Source organism: Apus apus, chromosome 23 (genome assembly GCF_020740795.1).
Source record: "Apus apus isolate bApuApu2 chromosome 23, bApuApu2.pri.cur, whole genome shotgun sequence".
In the NCBI taxonomy this organism is placed as follows: Eukaryota; Metazoa; Chordata; class Aves; order Apodiformes; family Apodidae; genus Apus; species Apus apus.
The window spans coordinates 230,662-251,916 of NC_067304.1; the positions used below are offsets into that span (position 1 = coordinate 230,662).

Sequence of the window (21,255 nt, forward strand, 5' to 3'; positions counted from 1 at the left end):
TCTACTTGCCAGGTAAATGATGCCATGGGGAATGAATGGCCCTGGATCTACTTTGTCAGCCTTATCTTGCTTGGCTCCTTCTTTGTTCTCAACCTGGTGCTGGGGGTGCTCAGTGGGTAAGTGCCACCCTGTCCTTTGTCAGCCGATCAGGGAGCATGATCAGAATGTGAGCACTAGCTGGTTTCAACTATGCCTGGAAAAGTTTGTATTTCTTTTTCTCTCCTATTCTTCTCTCCCTTTTTTTGTTTTTCATGCTTAGGATCCCTGAGTCTTGAGTTACTTTTTGTGTTAGTGTCCATAACTGAGGTTTTAGCTAACACAGAAATTGTTTCCCTGTAGCACAGGCAGCTGTCAGCAAAGACAGCCATGGAGCACATCATTAGGTGTTTGTAGCGTGGTCTGCCAGCACCCACAGCAAAAGAAGCTGATCAGGGAGCTTCACGTAGCAAGTCTGACTCCATGGCTGTGACTGGAGACACTTGTACTCCCTGGTCCTCTCAGTGCTGCCATCCTGCTGTGGGCACCTACGATTTCCTTATGACCAACCTATGGAAAATACCTTTGATAGGAATGCAAGGGATACAAGAGAATTATTGTTCGTCTAATTAATGCTTCAACACTCTCATCCAAATACAACAACAACCTTTCATCACTCAGGTTACAATTATCATAACTTCTATGAGAACTATGCCAAATGACTCAATTAGACCTAATTCCCATAGCAGAACAGTTAAAGCTGCTGTACACAAAATATCTCTATTGCAAACTCAACCTACTGCGCATTGCTGTGGTGAGGTGCCAGTGTCCCAGTTTTGTTGCTGGGCAGTCTGTGTTGTCCTGGGGAGCAAGGGGAGGTTTTCTCCTCAGTTCTGTGTAGGCTCAGGGTCTTTTTCATATGTTTCAATCCTGCCTGTGCAAGTAGATCATACTCATTAACTCTATTAGTTTAGAGGATTAGTTATACCCTAATAACTTGGATTTGTTAGTCCTCTTCTGTGGCAATAACCGCAGAACTGCACAAGGTTAAAGCAAACTGGGTATTAATTTAAATAAAACAAGCTCAAAAGCATAAGACAGACCACAGGCACTTGACCCTTTGATGAAGTTGTCTGTAACAACAAGATGAGCTGGACAATAACTGTTGGATCCTAGAGTAAGTTGCAGTCACAATAAAAGTTTCTGCAATATTTTTGCAGATCCAGCTAAAATATGTTGGAGATCAGGAATATTCAGACAAGGCCTGAAAAGTCCTGAGGCTTAATATGTCTAATTGTTGTTACAATGTCTTGAGACCTATTACTAACACATGGCAACACCAGGTTCTTTAGAAAGAATGAGAGGAGTGGGACCTCCTGCACAGGCAGATCTGTCTTTTCCATGTTACCATGAGAAGAATGTCCTGTTTACTTGCAGTGTGATGAGCTCACCTTCCCCACAGGGAGAGCCTGGGGCAGCTTTCTCCCCCGCAGCTGGGTGAGACCCACCTGCTCTAACCCTTAGCCAGGCCAGAAGACTTGTGCAGCCTCCAAATTCTAGTGCATCCTGCAGCAAGGAGCTCCCAAAGAGCAGCCAGAGTTTGGGGGGAGAAACCCTACCTGCCTTCAGGCACCAGGTGATGGTTGCTCATGATCTTGCATCATGGAACAGGGCCAAGAAAGAGGAAAGTCGGTAGAGCAATCTAGTGGTAGCACTGGGATATTTCAGGCTTTTATCTTTCTGGAAGGATTGGCCTGGCACAGGGCTGTGCTGACCTCCTGTCCTGAACTGACCTCCACACTGTCTGCCTCCTGAGTCTCACTCTGCTGCTTGCCTTGTCCCAGTGAGTTCACCAAAGAGCGTGAGAAGGCCAAGTCACGGGGCACGTTTCAGAAGCTGCGGGAGAAGCAGCAGCTGGAGGAGGATCTGAAGGGCTACATGGACTGGATCACCCATGCAGAGGTCATGGACAGCGACCGGGCCAGGGGAGAAGGTACCAGCTCTACTTGGTCAAAGACCCTTAGCATGAGGTCTGGGTTCCTAACACTGAGCATCCTCGAGAGGCAGGGTAGAGACTTTGGAGAAGTCACAAAGACTTGGTTTGCTTGAAAAACTAGGAAACAAAATGCTTTGATTTCTGCAGAGCAGTTTCCTTCCTTTTATTTATTTTTTTTCTTTCCTGAATCCTTTTTCTTGAGTCTGACCCAAACTATCAATAACTCAGCCCTCACTGTTTTTAATATTTGCAGGCTACTAGCAAGACCTAGGTCTTCTTTGGCCAAATGCACTTGAAGTGGCCATGAGAAGTCATGAGGAGTATGTGCATTTTAGTGTGCAGGGCCAGAGTGCAGGGTTGCTAGCTTCCACACAAACAGATTGCTTGACAGTTTTGAGTGATTAGAAGTAGCTCAGGGAAGGAGGTGGATATACAGCCATCTGGCCAAAGGCTCAGCAAGGCCACTGAGGTGCTGTGTTTGCTGTGCCACTCTGCCCAGTGAAATGCTTTTGATGCCTCAAGCTGAGCTGATACATGTGTGCAAAGAGAAACAGAGGGAAAGAAAATGTCTCTTTCACACCTGTGGCCTGAGCTCACACAAACATGTTGTCAGCATTTACTCAGGTCATAACTGACCCCAGTTTGCTCCATGCTGGGAGTGTGTGGTGCTGGGTCAGCCTCCGTACACTCGTGTCTGTCCTGCTGCATCCCTAGGCTTCTGCTGTTCCTTGTGCCTCCTGTTTGGTGTGCACCAGGCACTCAAAACCTTCTGCCCAAACTCTTGCTGCTGTCTCCCTGGGACAGCGTTTCTTGATATCACTTCTGATGGAGAAGCTCTTCCTGATGTTCTTCTGGGAGAGATTCCCACCTTCATGTTCTTCCCAAGGGCTCCAAGCCCGGTATGTTGTCACAGTTTGACTCAGGATGGGCAAGGCAGTTGAACCAGCGATAATAGTGCCCTCAATCCCCTCCTCCTCCTGCCCAGGTAGGGAATGGAGAAAGAATAAGGAGAGAGACTTCCTGGATTGAAAACTAAACCAGACTGCTTTAATTAAATACTAATGATAAAATAAAATATGTACAAATATATACAAGTATGTCCAGGAATGTGCAAACCCTCTTGCTTCCCTGCACCCCCAGCAGCTTCCCCGGCATCTCCTGAGCTGTGAGCAGCCCCAAAATGTCCCGGAGCTGCTGGAGAGAGGGCAGAGCAGACAGGAGCTGAGGGGAGAGTGATGAGGGGCAGGGATGCACGGGCCTGGAGATCAACGGGGATGGACAGACAGGGTCCTCCCTGGACACCTGCCATGGATGGGAGAGAAGGGCAAAAGAAGCCGAAAGGGGCTTGACTTCCATGATCCCTGACCTCACACTAAACTCACGTGTATCTCTATATATGGAATATCTCTGGCCGAATTTACTGTCTGTCTAGTCCACACCTCCCTAAGGGCGGGTTGCAGATATGACTCTTCTGCTTCCTTAATAATCCGAAGCAGTAGATTCAATAAGCAGAGCAAAGTGTCCTTGATCTCTTGGCTGTGACATAAACATTCGGGCATTATCAGTCCACTAGCTGGAAAACTTTCTGCCAGTTAAAAGAGAGCTCACTGAAATAAAAAATATCAGTAAAACCAAAACTGGCTTAATCTTGGCTCCAACCAGGACATATGTAATTCCTTCCATAGGTATGATGGCATCAGATGAAGGAGGTTCAGAGACAGAGAGCTTGTATGAAATTGAGGGCATGAACAAGTGGCTTCTGTACTTGTAAGTATGCACTGGTTGAACCATCTGCTACTTTGCATGTGAGGTTGCATAGTCTCTCACTTGCTGTCTGGCTGGACCAGGCTTTCTTGTCAGCCACCGGTTTCTGGGGGAGAGCCAGGGGCTGAGTGCTCAGGAGGAGGTGCAAACATTGCAAACAGCAAACAGACAATTTGGTTCTGGTACTGGAAAAAAGGCATTGCAATGCCTGAGTGATTGCTTCATGTTCCAGGGGCAGGGTTATGTTCTTCAGCCCCACTCAGGGAAGGCCCCTGCAGGGAGCAGGGTGGCTTTACTCTGCAGCCTGCAGGCACAGCTGGGGCTGGACCCCCTGGTTGGTCCCGCTGACCCTCTGACCATCTCTCCAGCCGTCACTGGAGGCGTTGGAACCGAATGTTTCGTAGGAAGTGCAGGGATGTGGTGAAGTCCAAGTTCTTCTACTGGCTTGTCATCCTGCTGGTGGCACTGAACACTCTCTCCATCGCCTCTGAGCACCACTTCCAGCCAGAATGGCTGACACGGGTGCAAGGTGAGTGAAGAACCTGAGGGGAGTGGGAGGGCCTGGGATCCCTACTGCCCTGGAGGCACGTATGAGCTCTCAATGTGTACACACAGCCCCACTGGCACTGCACCATGGCCCTTGGACATGTGCAGATTTGCTTCTGCACACAGACACAGCCTGCCCAGGGATGTGTGTGCATTGTCCCTACCACACTGTCACACAGCTGCACAGTGAACATGGCTGGTGCACACAGGAGCATGGCACAGCATGTACCTCCTTAGGGATGTGGGTTTGTATGGGGAGCACATGGAGGGTGTGCACATCTGCAGCTGTGGATGCACAGTGCACACAGACACACACTGCTTGCACTTGTGCAGTACAGCCATGTGCATACAGTCACTCTGCCCATAGCACCCCGCAAGCACACACAGACACACGAAGTGCAGCTGTGCACACAGCTCAGCCCCATGCACATACATGTGCACAGCTGTGTACCTGGGCATGGGCTGTGTGGGCTCCCATGCAAAGGACAGCCACACTCTCACATGTACCAGCACAGGGTTGCAAATTACCCTTCTCCTCATCTCCCTTTCCCATGTGCTCCCTGAAGCAGCATTTGCTGCAGCACAGGGCTCAGTGGTGGGCAGAGAAGCTCTGCCTTCCCTTCCTGCTGTGTCATGCTGAGATGAGGAGGTCCATGCTCTGATGGGCTGGATCTCCCACCCCAGACAATGCCAACCGGGTGCTGCTGGCACTCTTTGTGGCTGAGATGCTACTGAAGATGTATGCCCTGGGCCTGCGCCAGTACTTCATGTCGCTCTTCGACCGCTTCGACTGCTTTGTGGTGTGCTCGGGCATATTGGAGACCATCCTGGTGGAGCTTGGCACCTTGTCACCCCTGGGCATCTCTGTGCTGCGTTGCATCCGGCTCCTCCGCATCTTCAAAATCACCAGGTCAGGGAGGGAGCTCTGGGGGTGCTGGGGGCTTTTGGTCCCCAGACATCATTGGCCTTGTCCCTGGGGAGGGCTGCAGCATGAGGCCAAGTAGGGGATTCCTGCCTCCAGAACATGGTCTGGGAGTGGCAAGGATGACAGAGCAGCCTCCTGCAGTCCCTATTTTGGTCTTTGCTCTGGGGTGTTGTAAATGGGGGTGCTATGGACCAGGACTCCTGGTTTCTCTTTCTGGCACCAACTCTCTGTTCATTCCCCTTCCCCATTCTGTCTGCTGGTGGCCAGTGCCCAGCCTATAGAATCACAGAATCATAGAATCATTAAGGTTGGAAGGGACCTTAAAGATCTTCAAGTTCCAACCCCCCTGCCATGAGCAGGGAACTCTACCACTAGAGCAGGTTGCACAAAACCTCATCCAACATGGCCTTAAAAAACTCCAGGGATGGGGCATCAACAAGCTCCCTGGGCAACCCATTCCAGTTCCTCACCACCCTTAGAGTGAAGAATTTCTTTCTAATATCTAACCTAAATCTCCCCTCTCTCAGTTAAAAACCATTACCCTTTGTCCTATCACTATCTTATCTGATGAAAAGTCCCTCCCCAGCTTTCCTGTAGGCCCCTTTCAAGTACTGGAAGGCTGCTATAAGGTCTCCCTGGAGCCTTCTGTTCTCCAGGCTGAACTGCCCCAACTCTCTCAAGCTGTCTTCATAGCAGAGCTGCTCCAGGCCTTTGATCATCCTGGTGGCCCTTCTCTGGACCCTCTCCAACAGGTCTATATCTTTCTTGTGCTGAGGGCACCAGAACTGTACACAGTTCTCCAGGTGGGTTCTGACCAGAGCAGAGCAGAGGGACAGAATCCCTTCCCTGGCCCTGCTGGCCACACTCCTCTTGGTGCAGCCCAGGACACAACTGCCCCTCTGGGCTCCAGTGCTCACTGGAGGCTCATGTCCAGCTTCTCATCTATTACCACCCCCAAGTCCTTCTCCTCAGGACTGCTCTCCAGCCATTCTGCCCCCAGCCTGGATTTGTGCCTGGGGTTGTGCTGACCCAGGTGCAGGACCTTGCACTTGGCCTTGTTGAACTTCATGAGGTTGGCACTGGCCCACCTATGAGTGGTGCTGGTCCAGAGTCCCCCTTGCGAGCTTGCTGGAGCAACCCCCTAAGCCAAGCAGTCTGTTCCCAGCGCCTACCTGGTGCTGCCCACAGCCTTCCCCCTCCTTTACTCCCCATACTCTCCTGCATCTTCTTTCCCCAGGTACTGGACATCCCTGAGCAACTTGGTGGCTTCCCTGCTCAACTCGGTCCGCTCCATTGCCTCTCTGCTCCTCCTTCTCTTCCTCTTCATCATTGTCTTTGCCCTGCTGGGCATGCAGCTCTTTGGAGGCAAGTTTGACTTTGAGGACATGGAAGTGAGGCGCAGCACATTTGACAACTTCCCCCAGGCCCTCATCAGTGTCTTCCAGGTATGGGACTGCGGGAAGGGCAGCAGGAGCTGAAGAAAGGGGTGCTGGGGGCTGCAGGTCTCCTGGCAAGAGCTGGGGCTCAGAGAAATGTGGGTTTGTGGGACGTGATGTGGCTCTGAGGCAGGAGCAGGGAAATGTGATTGGAGTCACAAGCAGTAGTGCAGGTTTAGGGATGGAGCAGGGAGGTGAGGTTTGGTTGTAGGGCTTTGGGGGCTGGATCGAACTATGGAGTTCTGCTGTGCTCTGCTGCAGTGGCTCTTGAGTCCCTATTTCTGTTCTGCTCCCAGATCCTGACTGGAGAGGATTGGAATTCAATCATGTATGATGGGATCATGGCCTATGGGGGCCCATCCTTTCCTGGCATGCTGGTCTGCATCTACTTCATAATCCTCTTTGTTTGTGGGAACTGTATCCTCTGCTGCCAAAGCCAGGCCAAGGTTCCTTGGACCCAGCCCCATAGCATCAGCTGTGCAGGACTGGGAAGGAGGGGGGGTGGTGCTTCCTTCAGCTTTTCAATGCTGGATTCAACTCCAGGAAGGTTTCTCAGGGCACCCTGGAGACCTTAAGCACTTCTAGCCACATCATCCAAATGTAAACCAAGTTAGTGTCCTTAGCACTGTCCTTCCAGATATCCTCCTCAATGTCTTCCTGGCCATCGCTGTTGATAACCTGGCGGAGGCTGAGAGCCTGACTCTAGCCCAGAAGGCCAAAGCAGAGGAACGCAAGCGGCGGAAGATGTCCAGGTGTGTGCTGCAGTCCCTGGCAGTGGGAGCTCCCAAATCAGGTGTTTTGGTGTGTGGGGACCAAACATTGCCAAAGCCCCTGCCCAGAGTTCAGTACCTGCTCTCCCCTCTTCTCCACTCAGAGGTTACCCAGAGAAGTCTGAAGATGAGAAGCAGATGCTGGCAAAGAAGCTTGAGCAGAAAGCAAAGGGAGAAGGGATTCCCACAACAGCCAAGGTCAGTGCTGGTGGGGTTGAGCCTTCAGGAGCTCCTGGTGGGGGACCAGGCTCCTCCTCCTATGATCCAGAACTGACAAAGGCTTGGAGCCAGGCTGGGCCTGGACTTCTCTGGGCCAGAATCATTCCTCACCTTAGCATCCTCTGGTGATGGGGGCTCTCTGGGGCCAGGCATGATATGTTGCCTAGTGACACAGGTCCATTGCTGGGATCCTTTTCCTCTGGATTCATTTCCTTGGTCAAAACCAGTTGTGGGAGCTCCATGAGAACTCACCTGGGAGTCACCTCATGTCTTATTCCACCCTTGGTATAGGTGCATGGCCCCAGACTCTTGCCCAGCACGAATTCCTGTGCCCCATCCCCTTGGTTTCACTCTTCACTCATATTGCAGATTCCCTGAGGTGTTTTCCCTCACTCGGGTCCATCCCGCACCAGGACTCCAGGTGCTTGGTGCTGTACAGGGCACATGCAGAGACACTGGTTGTCCCACATGACTTCCAGGATGAGAGGGTGTGGCCAACATGCAACATTTGCCAGCAATACTGGCACACACAGCTGTATGTCCTCCTCTCTGTCTTTCCCTTGTTTCAGTTAAAAGTGGATGAATTTGAATCCAATGTCAATGAAATCAAAGATCCCTACCCTTCTGCAGACTTCCCAGGTAAGACTTGTCCCTAGCAGGAAAGCTGGGGAGGCACTGCGGAGGGATGATGCTAGAACCCTGGCTGTGTGAGGAGCAAAAGATGTGGTGACCCTCTGCGAGCCTTGGGATTCTGAGGTCCTTCTGGCACAGATGCCAAGACCGGATCACAGGGTTGTCCATAAGGTCACATTCCCTTTCCCTCTCTGGGTGATTCTTTTCCTTCCTCATGGCCACCTTGCAGGTGATGATGAGGAAGATGAGCCTGAAATCCCTCTGAGTCCTCGGCCCCGTCCCCTTGCAGAGCTACAGCTGAAGGAGAAGGCAGTGCCCATGCCTGAAGCCAGTTCATTCTTCATCTTCAGTCCAACCAACAAGTAGGCACTGATCCTTCTCCCTGCCATGTGGAGCCAGGCCTGGCCCAGGTACCTCTGGCACTGACCCTTCCCAGTGAGGAGTGAGGTCCTACTTGTGCATAACTGCCAATTCTGAAGGAAGCCAGTCGACTGCAAAAAAGTCCTTGTGGAAGGGCTGGCACAGAAATCCCTTCATGCCTTCCAGTCCTCAGCATTTAGCCATAACCTTCTTCCAGGCCACCATGACCTATCTGATGTCCCTCTGGCCCCTCGCAACATCTCGTGGTGTTTCTGTCCCTGGCAGGTTTCGAATGCTGTGCCACAGAACTGTCAATGCCACCTGGTTCACCAACTTCATCCTGCTCTTCATCCTGCTCAGCAGCATCTCCCTGGCAGCCGAGGATCCCATCCGGGCCGAGTCCTTCCGCAACCAGGTGTCCGTGGAGCTGTGGAGGGTTGGGATGGGTGGGGAGACCCCAGCTCTCCAGGAAGCAGAGACCTGTTTGCTTGTTGTCATGCCTGGGCAGGTAGCTGTGGTTTCATCCCTGCCTCTGGGAGAGCAGTACACTCTGGGAGGAGAGGCTGGTTGTGTTTTCCATGCAGGGCAGAGTTGGGACAAATTTTTACTGCTCCGTGTCTCAGTTTACTTCCAGGTGAGGATATCCACCTGACAGAGTAGGCAAGATTACCTTGGTTGAAGGCTGTGGTGGCTTACTGGGGATAGGGACAGCCTTCAAAGTGGCAGACTGGACCAGTGGTGTGTGCACTACCCTGAAATGCTATGGCATGGAGCAGTGGTAGCCACAGGTCTGGCCACCCAAGGCATGAATGGGTCTGCACCCATGCACTGTCTGGTAGGGACTGGGAAGTCTCACACAAGACAATTTCCCAGGGCACTCAGAGCTTCTGGGGATCAGATGCTTTCAGGTGATGCAGGACAAGCCTCATGTCCTTGGAAACTGGGAGCTCGGTCCCAGGCTGCAGGTTGGATCATGCGTGGGGAGAACCAGCAAAGTTGAGGGAAGACCAGGAGTCATCTTGGCTGGGTGTGCAGGCTCTGTTGAGCTAGTTGGTCTCTTCAGTCCACAGAGTGGAGGGCAAACCCACAATGCCAGGGTGTTTGAACAGACTGGAGCACTTCCCATGTCACACAAAGCTTATCCAGTTCTGATGCTTCTGTCCCCAGATTCTTGGATACTTTGACATTGGTTTCACCTCTGTCTTCACAGTTGAAATTGTCTTAAAGGTGAGTCCATCCGCCCTGTGGTCCTGGCCATGGGCATCACCCAGTGCATGGGTTTAGGCTGTTCTGGCCATGGGCACTCATGCTTTTTGGGCACAAGCTTGAGGTCCCAGCAAGGAGAAGCTGGCAGATGATTGTCATGTCCCCAGAGTTCATGCAGTCTAGATGGTGCATGACCTGCCCCAGAGGCCATGTGTCCCCTCCAGTGAGGTCAAACAGCTGAGTCAGCTGTGCTGTGACACAGGGACAGATGGGCCATGGCACCAGCATTTTCATTCTGACATGTCCTTAAGAAAAACTTGGAGAAAAAGAAAGCAGTGGAATTCTGTGGAGTAAAACAGTAACTCAGAAGCTGCTGCATGTTGCTCCCACTCTGAGTCTCTTTACTCTTCTTGTCTTTAATTTGCTGAATAACTGGGAAGTGTTTTGTCTCCAGCAAGTACAGTACAGAGGATTCCCAGTAGAAGTCAGCTTCCTGTCTGACTGCGGAGGCAGAGGTCTGAGCAGGATAGGGTCCCCAGGTCATGGAGCTCTGAGAAGCCCCTCGCACCTTGTCCACCTCAGGACTGTGGAGGGACCATGCCCCCAAGCCCTGCCTGGCCTCTCTCCTAACTCCTTCTTCTCCACAGATGACAACCTATGGTGCTTTCCTGCACAAAGGCTCTTTCTGCAGGAACTCCTTCAATATCCTCGACTTGCTGGTGGTCGCTGTCTCCCTGATCTCCATGGGATTCGAGTAAGCACCTCCATGCCTGGCAGGGTGGGCACTGGTCTGTTGGCAGCTGCAGCTCTCTCTGCTGAATGGAGCAGGAGCAGCCCAAGGGCTGGAGATTAGCCCATGAGTTAGTGTCCATAAAGTCATGCTTAGGGGGACAGGGCATGGACAACTGGGAGACAGGGTGGCAAACTTCTGGAGTACCAAAGGTAAAAGATCTGGATGGGAAGTCAATGTGGAGCTGCTTTCTACAGCTGCCAGTGTCCCTTGGACTTATGTGGGGTGATGGCTTAGTGACAGTTGGATGTCTCTGCCATCTCTTGCTCCTCACCCCTAGTCCCAGCCTGGCCTCCATGGCTGCTTGGTGGGGCTATGCCAGGCTGGCCTGGGTAGGGGAATGGCCCCATCTTAGGTCTGCTTTCCTCCTCAGGTCCAGTACCATCTCAGTGGTGAAGATCCTCCGGGTGCTGAGGGTGCTGAGGCCTCTGCGAGCCATTAACAGGGCAAAGGGGCTGAAGGTAAGAGGGAGGCTGGGGTTCCTTGGCTCATGGGAGTCCTCACAAGAAGTTATGTGGCAGGCATCGTGCCCTCTGGGTGTGCTGGGCCAGAAACCCAATTCCCACTCCCCATCTACGGAAGGAGTCTGCCCCATCCCACTGCTCTCAGCAGGCTCCTGCTCTTTCTGAGGCCTGTCCCTGCAGGAGAGGGTGTGGGACACCCAGCAAGAGTTTGCTCCAGACATACTCACATGTGCACTGTCCTCGACCTCTGCAGCATGTGGTCCAGTGTGTGTTTGTGGCCATCAAGACCATCGGTAACATCGTGGTCGTCACGACATTGCTGCAGTTCATGTTTGCCTGCATTGGGGTCCAGCTATTCAAGGTAAGAGATGTCTCTGATGGGCAGGAGAGATGTTCTGCTCAGGCACATCCTGGACAGGCTCTTCTAGCCACAGTCCTTGGGGATGGTGTCTGCCAGTGTTGAGGTCAGCACAGGCTGTACTCTCTGTGCTCTGCAAGAAGACCTGCCTGCACCAGACCTCCCAGCAGAGAAGCCTGCAGTGGGAGCAGGGCAGGAAACACCCAGGACAGTGGCAGGTCCGGACAGCACATGTAAAAGGACCAGCTGCCTTGCCTCACTTACTGCCTCCGTTTCCCCTTTCCAAGGCAGTGAGTCATTCTGACTTCCTCTGTAGTTTGGTTGCAAAGTGTTTCCTGTTTCACAGCACTACTCTGGCTTTCTGGGCCTTGGCTGCTGCAAGACAGAGCTGGCCCTGGCTGAGTTTAGCTTTTTTCTTGCAATGGAGCTTAAATTCCCAGCCAACGTGGGGACAGTTTCCAGGACACCTTGTAGACTGAGCAGACCTGTCAGCACACCTTAACTTTTAATCTTATCGTTACTGCTTTCTTCTCTGCTTTCCAAATAGTTGGCTCCCAAGTAGAATGAGTTAGATAGGTCTCAGCTCATGGCCCTAGAAGATCAGTTCCCATCACTGAGCCATGTTTACTTGTGTCAGCCTGGATCTGCCTCCAAGGTCTCCATGGCTGCTGAGGCACCTGTGAGCTGGGCTGCATTGGTGTGCAGCATGGGGGTGTGGGGCAGGGGCCAGAGTCAGCATGGAGGCAGGGTGAGGATGGCTGTGGGCTGTGAAAAAGTCAGAACACCCAGTGCTTCTGAAGTGACAGCAAAGTCACAGCCTCTCCTCACCTCTGTTAAATGCAGGGCAAGTTCTATAGATGCACAGATCCATCCAAGATAACGGAGAAGGAGTGCAGGTAAGAGCTCCCTGCTTCTCAGCTGAGGTGGGACAGTGGCCAGGGGTGGGAGGGCTGTGTGTGGCAGGGGGTGCTGGGAGGGCACTGGAAGGGACTGGGAGTGGTCTGGAGGGTACTGGGGTATGGGGAGGCAGCATGAGAAGGGACTAAGAAGCACTGGAGGGTGACTTGGAGGGAACTGGGGGGCACTGGGAGAGACTAGGAAGGGTCTGGGGGGCACTGGGGTATGGGGAAGGGTCATGGAAAGGGACTGGGAATGGTTAGGGGGATGCTGAGAAGCACTGGGAGGGCACTGGGAGAGGTCTGGGGGGCATTGGGAGGGACTGGGAGGGGAGGTCACATCCAAAAAGTGGAGCTGAGGTCTTGTGCTGTCCTCCCTCACCCTGGGGTAAATCAGAAGCCAGCACAGGGCTGTCCTCCCCTCCAGGGACCAGAGGGCCCTGGGCAAGTGCCACAGTGGGTGGGTGATGGGGGACTGGCCTGGTGAGCACCACATCCCTTCTCTGCAGGGGTTATTTCATCAACTATGTGGACGGGGACCCCACGCAGATTGAGCTTCAGGAGCGTGTCTGGGTGCACAGCAGCTTCCATTTTGACAACGTCTTCTCAGCCATGATGTCACTTTTCACTGTCTCCACCTTCGAGGGCTGGCCAGAGTGAGTCCGGCCAGGGACGGGGTGAGCTGGGAGCAGGTCATTTCCACAGCCTTTACTGGGGTAAAGGAGGAAGAGCTGCCCAGACCAAAGAGCAAGGCTAGCCATTCTGGACACTGGCTGTGGAGCTGACATGGTCATGCCAGCAGCCCTGTCCCTCTGTAGTTGGATTCAAGATGTCCCCAGAGCTCTCCATAACCTTCAAGATGGTCTTTCCCACCTAATTAGGATCTCTGTTGACTCACTTTCCTTCCCATAGGCTGCTGTACATGGCCATTGACACTAATGCTGAGGATACAGGTCCTATCTACAACTACCGGGTGGAGATTGCAATGTTCTTCATTATCTACATCATCCTCATTGCCTTCTTCATGATGAATATCTTTGTGGGCTTTGTTATTGTCACCTTCCAGGAGCAAGGGGAAAACGAATACAAGAACTGTGAGCTGGACAAGAACCAGGTAAAGGGACTGCTGGGGCAGGACAAGATAGACCAGCCCTGGATGTGGCACTCCTGGGGCTGACTGATTTGGATCAGCCCTTAGTGGTGGCCCTGCTGGTTCAGATGAGTTGAACCTGCCCCAGGTCTATTGGCTGTTGGGGCAGGGTCAGCTGGACCCATGCCTGGCACAAGACAAAACTTCCAAGGGAAGGGCAGAGCAGACCAGGAGCAGGAAGTGGACCTTCTGGTGCAGGTGGGGTGCCCAGACAGCTGGAGCAGAGGCTTGGGGCCAGGTCTGGGCTCCCCAGTACAAAAACTCCATGGACGTACTAGAGTGAGTCCAGCAAAGGGCCAGTGAGATGATGAGGGTCTGGAGCATCTGTCATACAAGGAGAGGCTGAGAGCTGAGTCTGTCTGGTGTTGAGAAGAGAGGCCCATAGGGATCTTACCTCTGTGTACAAAGACCTATTGGGAGGGTGTAAAGAAAATAGATCCAGGATTGTATGTGTTGTTCCCAGTGATGGGACAAAAGGCAATTGGCACAAACTGAAGAAAACGAGAAATTCCATTTAAACATTAAAAAACCCCTTTTTCATGGTGAGGGTGGTCAAGGACTTGGACAGTTTACCCAGAGAGAAGATGAAGTTTCCATCTTTGGAAGTATTCAGAACCCATCTGGACACAGTCCTGGGCAACATGCTCTAGCTGGCCCTGCTGTGGGCAGGGAACTTTGACCATCTCCAGAGTCATCTTCTCCTGTCAGTCTCTCTGTGATGCTGTTCTGCTGTGCTTCTGGCTGGGGACATCAAGGTTGAAAGCAGCAGAAGCAAGGCCAGCATTGGCAGAGGGCATGGCATGAACTGGGGAGGACAGCTGGAATGGGATGCCTGCAGGCCCAGGGAAATTGCTGGCATGCTCCTTTGCTGAGCAGGCCTGCAGAGGACCTGAACTGCATGTGTGCCCAGCAGAGATGGCCCAGGCCTGCTGGGCAGAGAAGGGCCTGTTCATCAGGCTCCCAGATGCAGAGGGGAATATCAGTGCTCCCTTCACCTCTGCTTCATGTGATGTTTTTGACATGGATGTCACTTTGGACTTGGTAGAGTTAGGTTAATGGTTGGTTGAGTTATGTTATGGTTGGTAGAATTAGGTTATGGTTGAACTTGATGATTTTAAAGGTCTTTTCCAACCAGAATGATTCTGTAATTCTCTGTCTTCAGGCTGCTCTCAGAGTCCTGAGAGCCCCTAGGAAAGTGGCATGGTAAGCAGGCAAGCTCAGAGTGGAGGGGTCAGGTGAAGGGCAGCATGGCAAGCTTTGGAGGCCAGCAGTGGCTTTGGAAAGTTGGTCCCATGTGGATGCTCTGGGGGGGTGTCTGCAGAACGCAGAACCATCACTGGCCCTGGCGCACATCGCTGAGCCAGAGAGAAGGGAGGACCCAACCTGTGTCTGAGGCGTGTGCAGAGCTGCTGGTGCTGGCTCTGTGTCCCTGGCACTGCCCTGTCCCCTCTGTGGCTGTGGGGTCACACCTGCCCTCCCCTCTCCAGCGCCAGTGTGTGCAGTACGCCCTGAAGGCTCGTCCGCTGCAGCGCTACATCCCCAAGAACCCCTACCAGTACCAGATCTGGTATGTGGTCACCTCCTCCTACTTTGAGTACCTCATGTTCTTCCTGATCCTGCTGAACACCATCTGCCTGGGCATGCAGGTAAGGGGCACAGTGCCCACACGGGTGGTGGCAGGGTGTTCTCAGCAGTGGATGGGCTAGCTCAGTCCTGCCACTTCCCAGAGAGCTTTCAGGGAGGAGGTCTGTCCTGCACACCAAAGCTTGTGGTGTGTGCTCAGCATCCTGTGGATAGGGGCAATGTGAGACGGGTTGGATGGGGGGAGCCCAGAAAAGGGGCTGAAGGGGAGAAATTTCATTTTTGCTGACCACTGCTGAGCCATAGGTCTGTGAAAGGGTAGTCTGCATCTAGCACACACCTCTGAGCTCACAACAGAGGCTGGATGTGCTGTGGGCTAACATGGCTTCTCCTGCCTTCTCCACAGCATTACAACCAGTCTGCAGAAATGAACCACATCTCAGACATCCTCAATGTGGCCTTCACCATCATCTTCACCTTGGAGATGATCCTCAAGCTCATGGCCTTTAAAGCAAAGGTGAGGAGAGGGCCTCAGGCCAGGCCAGGGGGTTCCATTTACCCTGCACTTGGCATCTCTCCTGTACAAGTACCCCCAGGCTTGCAACCCCAAATGACTTCTCCTTGTGAGACCCTTGAGGACCCCCACGTGCAGGACTTGTGAGTTTCTGGAAGGGCTGCAGTTTGTCAGGACTATCCTTGCTAGCCAAACCCAACCCAATCCAGTGGTCATTGTTACCACCTTCAGCGTCACCTGTGGGGTCATAGCACAAGCTGCCTCAATCCACCTTCCTCATTTCACACCATTGCGAGACAGGACCAAACAATTGTCCAGAGAGTACCAGATCTGACCACCATCTGGGTCTCCCCGAGGTGCCAGAGGTCACTGGTGGTACTTTTTCCCCTGGGCTCCAGCATCTGTCTCCTCCTTGACATGGCCATTAGATGTTCACTCCTCTCCTCTGGCTCTTCCCTGGCAGGGCTACTTTGGGGACCCCTGGAACGTCTTTGACTTCCTCATAGTGATTGGCAGTATCATTGATGTCATCCTCAGCGAGATCGATGTAAGTGTCTGGCTGCTGGGGCACAAGGTGCTGCCAGCACCTGCCTGAGGCTCTGCTGCAGCCCTGGGGAGGACGGGGGTGCTGCTGGGATGTCCAGCTCCACCCAGTGTTGCTCTTCTCTCCTCTCTCCCTGCTCTGCTTGGTTCTGAGGAGGGACAAGCCAGGATCAGCCTATGATGTGAGTGTGTGGAGATCGCAGCCATGGCTCTGCAGACCTTATTGCACTGTTTAAGCAATGGGACCATCCCCAGACAGCCAAAATATCCCACTGCTCTCTCACTTCCCCTGAATCTGCAAGCATTGGGATCTCATGTAAAACAGTCTGTTCCCTCAGGACTGGACCATGAGTAGCAGAACATGTGCCAGCCCTGGGCTGCTCCCCCCTGCCTGTCCTCCCCATGCACATGGTGGACAGGCAGTCACCCAGATGCCCAGCCTCCCATCAGTTGCAGATGGGGAGAAAAAGGGGATCCCCAAGCTCTGTGTACCTGCAGGACACATGCCAGGGGAGGGATAGACATCACATTTGAAGGCTTTTGCTTTGCCTCTGTCCCATTACACAGCGATTCGCATGGACTCACGCTGACAGTGCAGGTGTGCATGTGTCTGCTCTACACATGGTTTCCGAAGCTCCACACCAGACGGTGGGGCTGCAGGCAGTGCCTGTGTGGTAAGCACTCTGCTGGGAGCATTTTCAGAGCAGTGCGAGAAAGCCAGAGTGCCACTGCCTTTCATAGCACTGGGAAGTCCATGTCCTGGGTCTGGCACTGGAAATGCACCCATGCCCTGGGAAGTTGTGTGCTGCATTTAGCAGAGCTGATGGTAACTCCAGAAGCAGCTGCAGGATGGGGAAGATTGGAGACTCACCCTCTCTGGTGACTTCACATGCTCCTCTCAGGAGCAGGGCTTGCCAGCTATACACAGCAGGGCTGTGTCTGGCAGAGCTGCTGTCACCCCTTGCAGGGTGACCTTCAGCCCTTTCCCATGCTGGGGAGGAGAGAGCATTCAGGGGCCATTGGTGGTGATCATCTTCTCTGGAGGGTGGTCCAGGCCTCTCAGAGCTGGGATGAGCAAAACCACCCACCTTCCTCCCCTGCACAGCTCTGCAGGTTGGTACTCATGTCTTCTGAGCCTCTGGGCTTCTCAGCCTCGATGACCTGCCAGATTTCATGCCAGTTCCAGCAGCTTTCATCTGTCACCAGGTCCTCCAGGCCATCCTTGGCCCCCCAGCTCTCTGCACCTGTCACCTGGTTCCCATTGCCTGTAGGGTATAATTTCCTAGTGTGCTGCCTTCTTCCCCATCCTGGTGTCACTCAGAAATGAAGCTTAAAAGGTGTTCAAGGCCCTGCACTGGGCAGAGATTTTCAGACCTGTCACAGTTTAATGCAGGATCAGCAATTAAATGAATGACAATAATGATCTCTGTCTTCCCTCCCTCCAACCCAGGTAGGGAAAGGAGAGAGGAAATAAGGAGAGAAGCTTCTGGATTAAAACCTAAACTAGACAGCTTTTATTAAATACTAATGATAAAAGCAAATATGTACAAATATACACAAATATGTACAGGAGTGTACAAAACCCCTACCACCCACACCCAGCAACTCCCAGTGTACTCCCCTGAGCTGGGGCAGTGCAGAGAAGGTCCCAAACCACTTCCACAGCTAGAAGAAGAGCAGTCAGGAGCTGAGGGTAGAGATACAGGGGTCAGGAATGCACAGGCCTAGGGATCAGAGGTGATAGGTAGATGGAGTCCTTCCTGGATGCTGGCCATGGACAGAAGAAGAAGGAAGGGAGCTTCACTTCTGTGATTCCTGAATGTAAACTGAGAGCTACATATGTATGGGATGGAATAATCTGCTTGAACAATTTTGCCATCTGTCTAGTCTGATCCTCCTTATGGGAGGATTGTAGATAAGACTCTTCTGCTCCTATAATGTCCAAAGCAGCAGATTCAACAAGCAGAGCAAGGTGTCCTTGGTCTCTCAGTAGTTACTATAAACATTTGGGCATTATCAGTCCATGAGCTGGAAAACTTGCTGCTGATTTCAGTGTGTGTGCTGCTTAACAGAGAGTTCGGTGAAGGAGAAAAAATCAGTAGACAGAAAATTGGCTTCATGCTGGCTCAAACCAGGACAAGTCCTCATAGAGCAAAAGACGGGGTCATTTGGCAGGGATGCCAAGGTGCTGCTGTGCTCAGCCGGGAGGATGCCAAGGGACACAGGTCACAGGCACCGGCTGCACTGGCGGGGACCGACCCAGGTGCTGTGCTGTGTGTCACAGCAGTGGCAGGGCTGTGCAGGAGGCCAGGCAGGATTTCCAAAACGGTCCTATATGGTCTGAGCTCCTCTGGTTCTCTCCCCAGGTCTGGGTGCTGGGGCAGTAGGAGCTCTGGTCCCCACTCCAGGTCCTCCAAGCTCTTCAGGGACCTCTGTCACAGACAGTCCTGTTCCAGCAGGTCTCAAGCCCCAGTGACCATCTCTGTCCCCCCAGAGAGCTGAGCCCTTTATGGTTTCCCCACCCTTCCTCCATGTGCTTTCTTCTCTACCCAGCCCACATCTCTCTTAGCATCTCCAAGATTTTCCCAGCCATCTGGTGATTTGCAGGGGGGATTATGATTAGGAGGCAGAGGGACAACCTCACCTCCCCATCTGGTAAGTTTCCTCCCTTCTGACAGTTCGGTGCAAGGTGGGTCGGTTACCTCTGGTCCCCAGGACTGTTTGCAACTACTGCACCCATCACAGACCACCCTGATGGTGGGGCAGGCCCTGGAGGCGGCTCTGTTTCGAGGGGGTGGTCCTCACGAAACAAGCCTGTGCCACAGGGCAGTAGTGGCAAGTGACACCTCACAGCAGCCGAGCTATTCCTGGTGGCACCCAGGCACACAATTCTGGTTTGCAAAGTCTGTCCTCTCCTCCTCTCTCTTTACATTCTGCCTCTTCTCCTTCCTCATGTCTCTGTGTCTGTCAGGGTGATGGAGTAGGGAGGGTTGTACTGTCAGGAGCCCTCTCCAAGTCATCACAGCCAGATCCTCATGGTTGTTCAGTCAGTGAGTTTCCCCAGATCTCCAGGGGTGCTGAGGCATCTGGGGAGTTGGGACAGGGCCCCTCTGGCAGTGCCACCTCAAGCTCTCAGGTGCAGGGGGCTGGCAGCAGCATCCATGCTGTTGTGTCACCCCTGCCACTGTCTGCCTGGGAAGTTCAGCCCCCTCACCAAGGCTGACCCTGTGCTGGGAAGGATCCCCCTGCCCAAGGTATCCTGGGCTCTTAAGAGAGGAACGTGCCTCTGGGTGGTTTTGGGAGCCTCAAGGGTTTGCGTGCATGTGTGTGTGTGTCTGTGTGTACATGTGTGTGTGCGCGTGTGTGTATGCATGTGTGTACGTGCATGTGTGTGTGTCTCTGTGTGTGCATGTGTATGTGTGTGTGTGAGCATTCCTGTGCGTGTGGACACGTGTGCCCTGTGTGTGCCCATGTGCACGTGGACCAGCAATTCCTGCCCCTCCAATTCCTGCCCCTGGGTCAGTGGGTGGATGGTGGCAGGCAGTGGTTTGCCTCCCACCCACAGATGGGGATCCCAGTCTCAGTGCTCGGCCCAGCAAACCTGTGCTGGTTTCCTCATGGTGTCCCAGAGCCTGGGATGAGAACGCCCAGCTTGCCGGGGAGAGACTGTGGGGTGACTTGAGCTGGTGAGCCTGCCTCCAGATCTGACCCAGGGTTGTCCATGGGAGGCAGCAAAATTTCAGTCAGTCCTGAGCTTTGGCCTGTTTCCTGGCCTGCACAGCCCTGCCCCAGGCATGTGTGTCACAGCAGGTTACACACAGTGAGGCACCCAAGTGAGTAGGTCCCTCATGATCCGTGTTTCCTTGGCCATCCATCCACTGCCTCTGCCCCTCAAAAGTCACATCACCTTATCCTTGAGCCTGAGTGATGGCAGGTGTCTGTCCCTCCCCTCTGCTTCTCTCTAAACTCTGTCCTCCGTTTCCATCTCACTCTTCTGTCTTCTTCTGCAACCACCCATCCTTCCCTCCCTCATGTTCCTACCTCACTTCTGCTTACTCTCTTATTCTCTTGACAGACTGTTCTTGCATCCAGTGGTGGATTGTACTGCCTCAGCGGGGGCTGTGATAGCACTGTAAATACCAGCTGCATGTGCTTGTCATGCTCCACTCTCCCCTTGCTGCCTCTGGCCGTGCCAGCCTGCCTGGGGCTGGTGTTTGCATGTGTCCTGCATGTCGGGAAGACACACCAGACCAGCTGCTCTCTCTAGGATATAGCTCTCCTCTTGCTGAGAGGAACCTGGGGCAGGACATCCCCCCCACAGACACCTCTTCCCACCTGGAGATATGTTGGGCTGTTCCCCAGCTCTCCTGGGTCTGTCTCCTGGCCCAGCCCTGCCTTCCACCATCCTACCCCCCATGACACTGTGGGAGCAGCTGACAGGATCCCTGGCTGCTGAAGGCAGGACAGTTGGCCTTGATTCCTCTATTCTGGGCTCCCCAGTTCAAGAGGGATGGGGATCTACCTGAAAAAGTCCTATGGAGGCTTCAAGGATGATTAAGGGACTGAAACATCCATCTGATGAGGAAAGGCTGAGAGACTTGGGGCTGTTTAGTCTAGAGAGAGTCAGAAGACTGAGTGGGGATCTAATTAATGTCTATAAATACATGAGGACTGGGTGTCAAGAAGGCAGGGACAAGCTCTTGTCACTTGTGCCCTCTGATAGGACAAGGGGCAATGGATTCAAACTCAAGTGCAGGGAGTTCCACCTCAACGTGAAAAGAAACTTCTTTACTGTGAGGGTGACAGAGCCCTGGAACTGGCTCCCCAGAGAGGTTATGGAGTCTCCTTCTCTGGAGACTTTCAAGACCTGTGCATGGTGCACTGGAACTGAGGAGATGTTCTGACCACTGGGCTTGCTGGGCGGGTGCTGGGCACTGGGAGAGCACAAGACTACAGCACTGGGATGGGGGGAGTAGAAGGTGTTTTCTAGTGCAGCCCTGGGGATTCAGAAAGGCCAGACTGGGGAAGATGGAGCTGCTGGAAGGGGTGTTAACAGCTGAGTTTTGTTGTCCTGAAATAGCTGGGAGTGGGCTGGATGTTGGGAGTGAGGGGGATCCAGTGTGAGCAG

At 53.1% G+C, this 21,255-nt stretch overlaps 1 protein-coding gene across 2 annotated transcripts in view; it reads left to right on the forward strand.

Moving 5' to 3' along the window:
• Positions 1 to 21,255, forward strand: part of CACNA1S (calcium voltage-gated channel subunit alpha1 S) — a 50,169-nt gene that overhangs the window by 16,946 nt on the left and 11,968 nt on the right. For both annotated transcript variants that reach the window (XM_051638847.1, XM_051638848.1), the window contains exons 7-29: positions 13 to 116; positions 1,821 to 1,969; positions 3,658 to 3,739; positions 4,105 to 4,265; positions 4,967 to 5,192; positions 6,445 to 6,652; positions 6,940 to 7,060; positions 7,281 to 7,395; positions 7,518 to 7,611; positions 8,202 to 8,271; positions 8,495 to 8,627; positions 8,911 to 9,040; positions 9,793 to 9,852; positions 10,479 to 10,585; positions 10,995 to 11,082; positions 11,339 to 11,446; positions 12,287 to 12,339; positions 12,849 to 12,995; positions 13,252 to 13,453; positions 14,977 to 15,135; positions 15,477 to 15,587; positions 16,048 to 16,131; positions 20,203 to 20,259. In XM_051638847.1, coding sequence (XP_051494807.1) covers positions 13 to 116; positions 1,821 to 1,969; positions 3,658 to 3,739; positions 4,105 to 4,265; positions 4,967 to 5,192; positions 6,445 to 6,652; positions 6,940 to 7,060; positions 7,281 to 7,395; positions 7,518 to 7,611; positions 8,202 to 8,271; positions 8,495 to 8,627; positions 8,911 to 9,040; positions 9,793 to 9,852; positions 10,479 to 10,585; positions 10,995 to 11,082; positions 11,339 to 11,446; positions 12,287 to 12,339; positions 12,849 to 12,995; positions 13,252 to 13,453; positions 14,977 to 15,135; positions 15,477 to 15,587; positions 16,048 to 16,131; positions 20,203 to 20,259 — 2,769 coding nt within the window. The remainder of the gene's footprint in view (positions 1 to 12; positions 117 to 1,820; positions 1,970 to 3,657; positions 3,740 to 4,104; positions 4,266 to 4,966; positions 5,193 to 6,444; positions 6,653 to 6,939; positions 7,061 to 7,280; positions 7,396 to 7,517; positions 7,612 to 8,201; positions 8,272 to 8,494; positions 8,628 to 8,910; positions 9,041 to 9,792; positions 9,853 to 10,478; positions 10,586 to 10,994; positions 11,083 to 11,338; positions 11,447 to 12,286; positions 12,340 to 12,848; positions 12,996 to 13,251; positions 13,454 to 14,976; positions 15,136 to 15,476; positions 15,588 to 16,047; positions 16,132 to 20,202; positions 20,260 to 21,255) is intronic.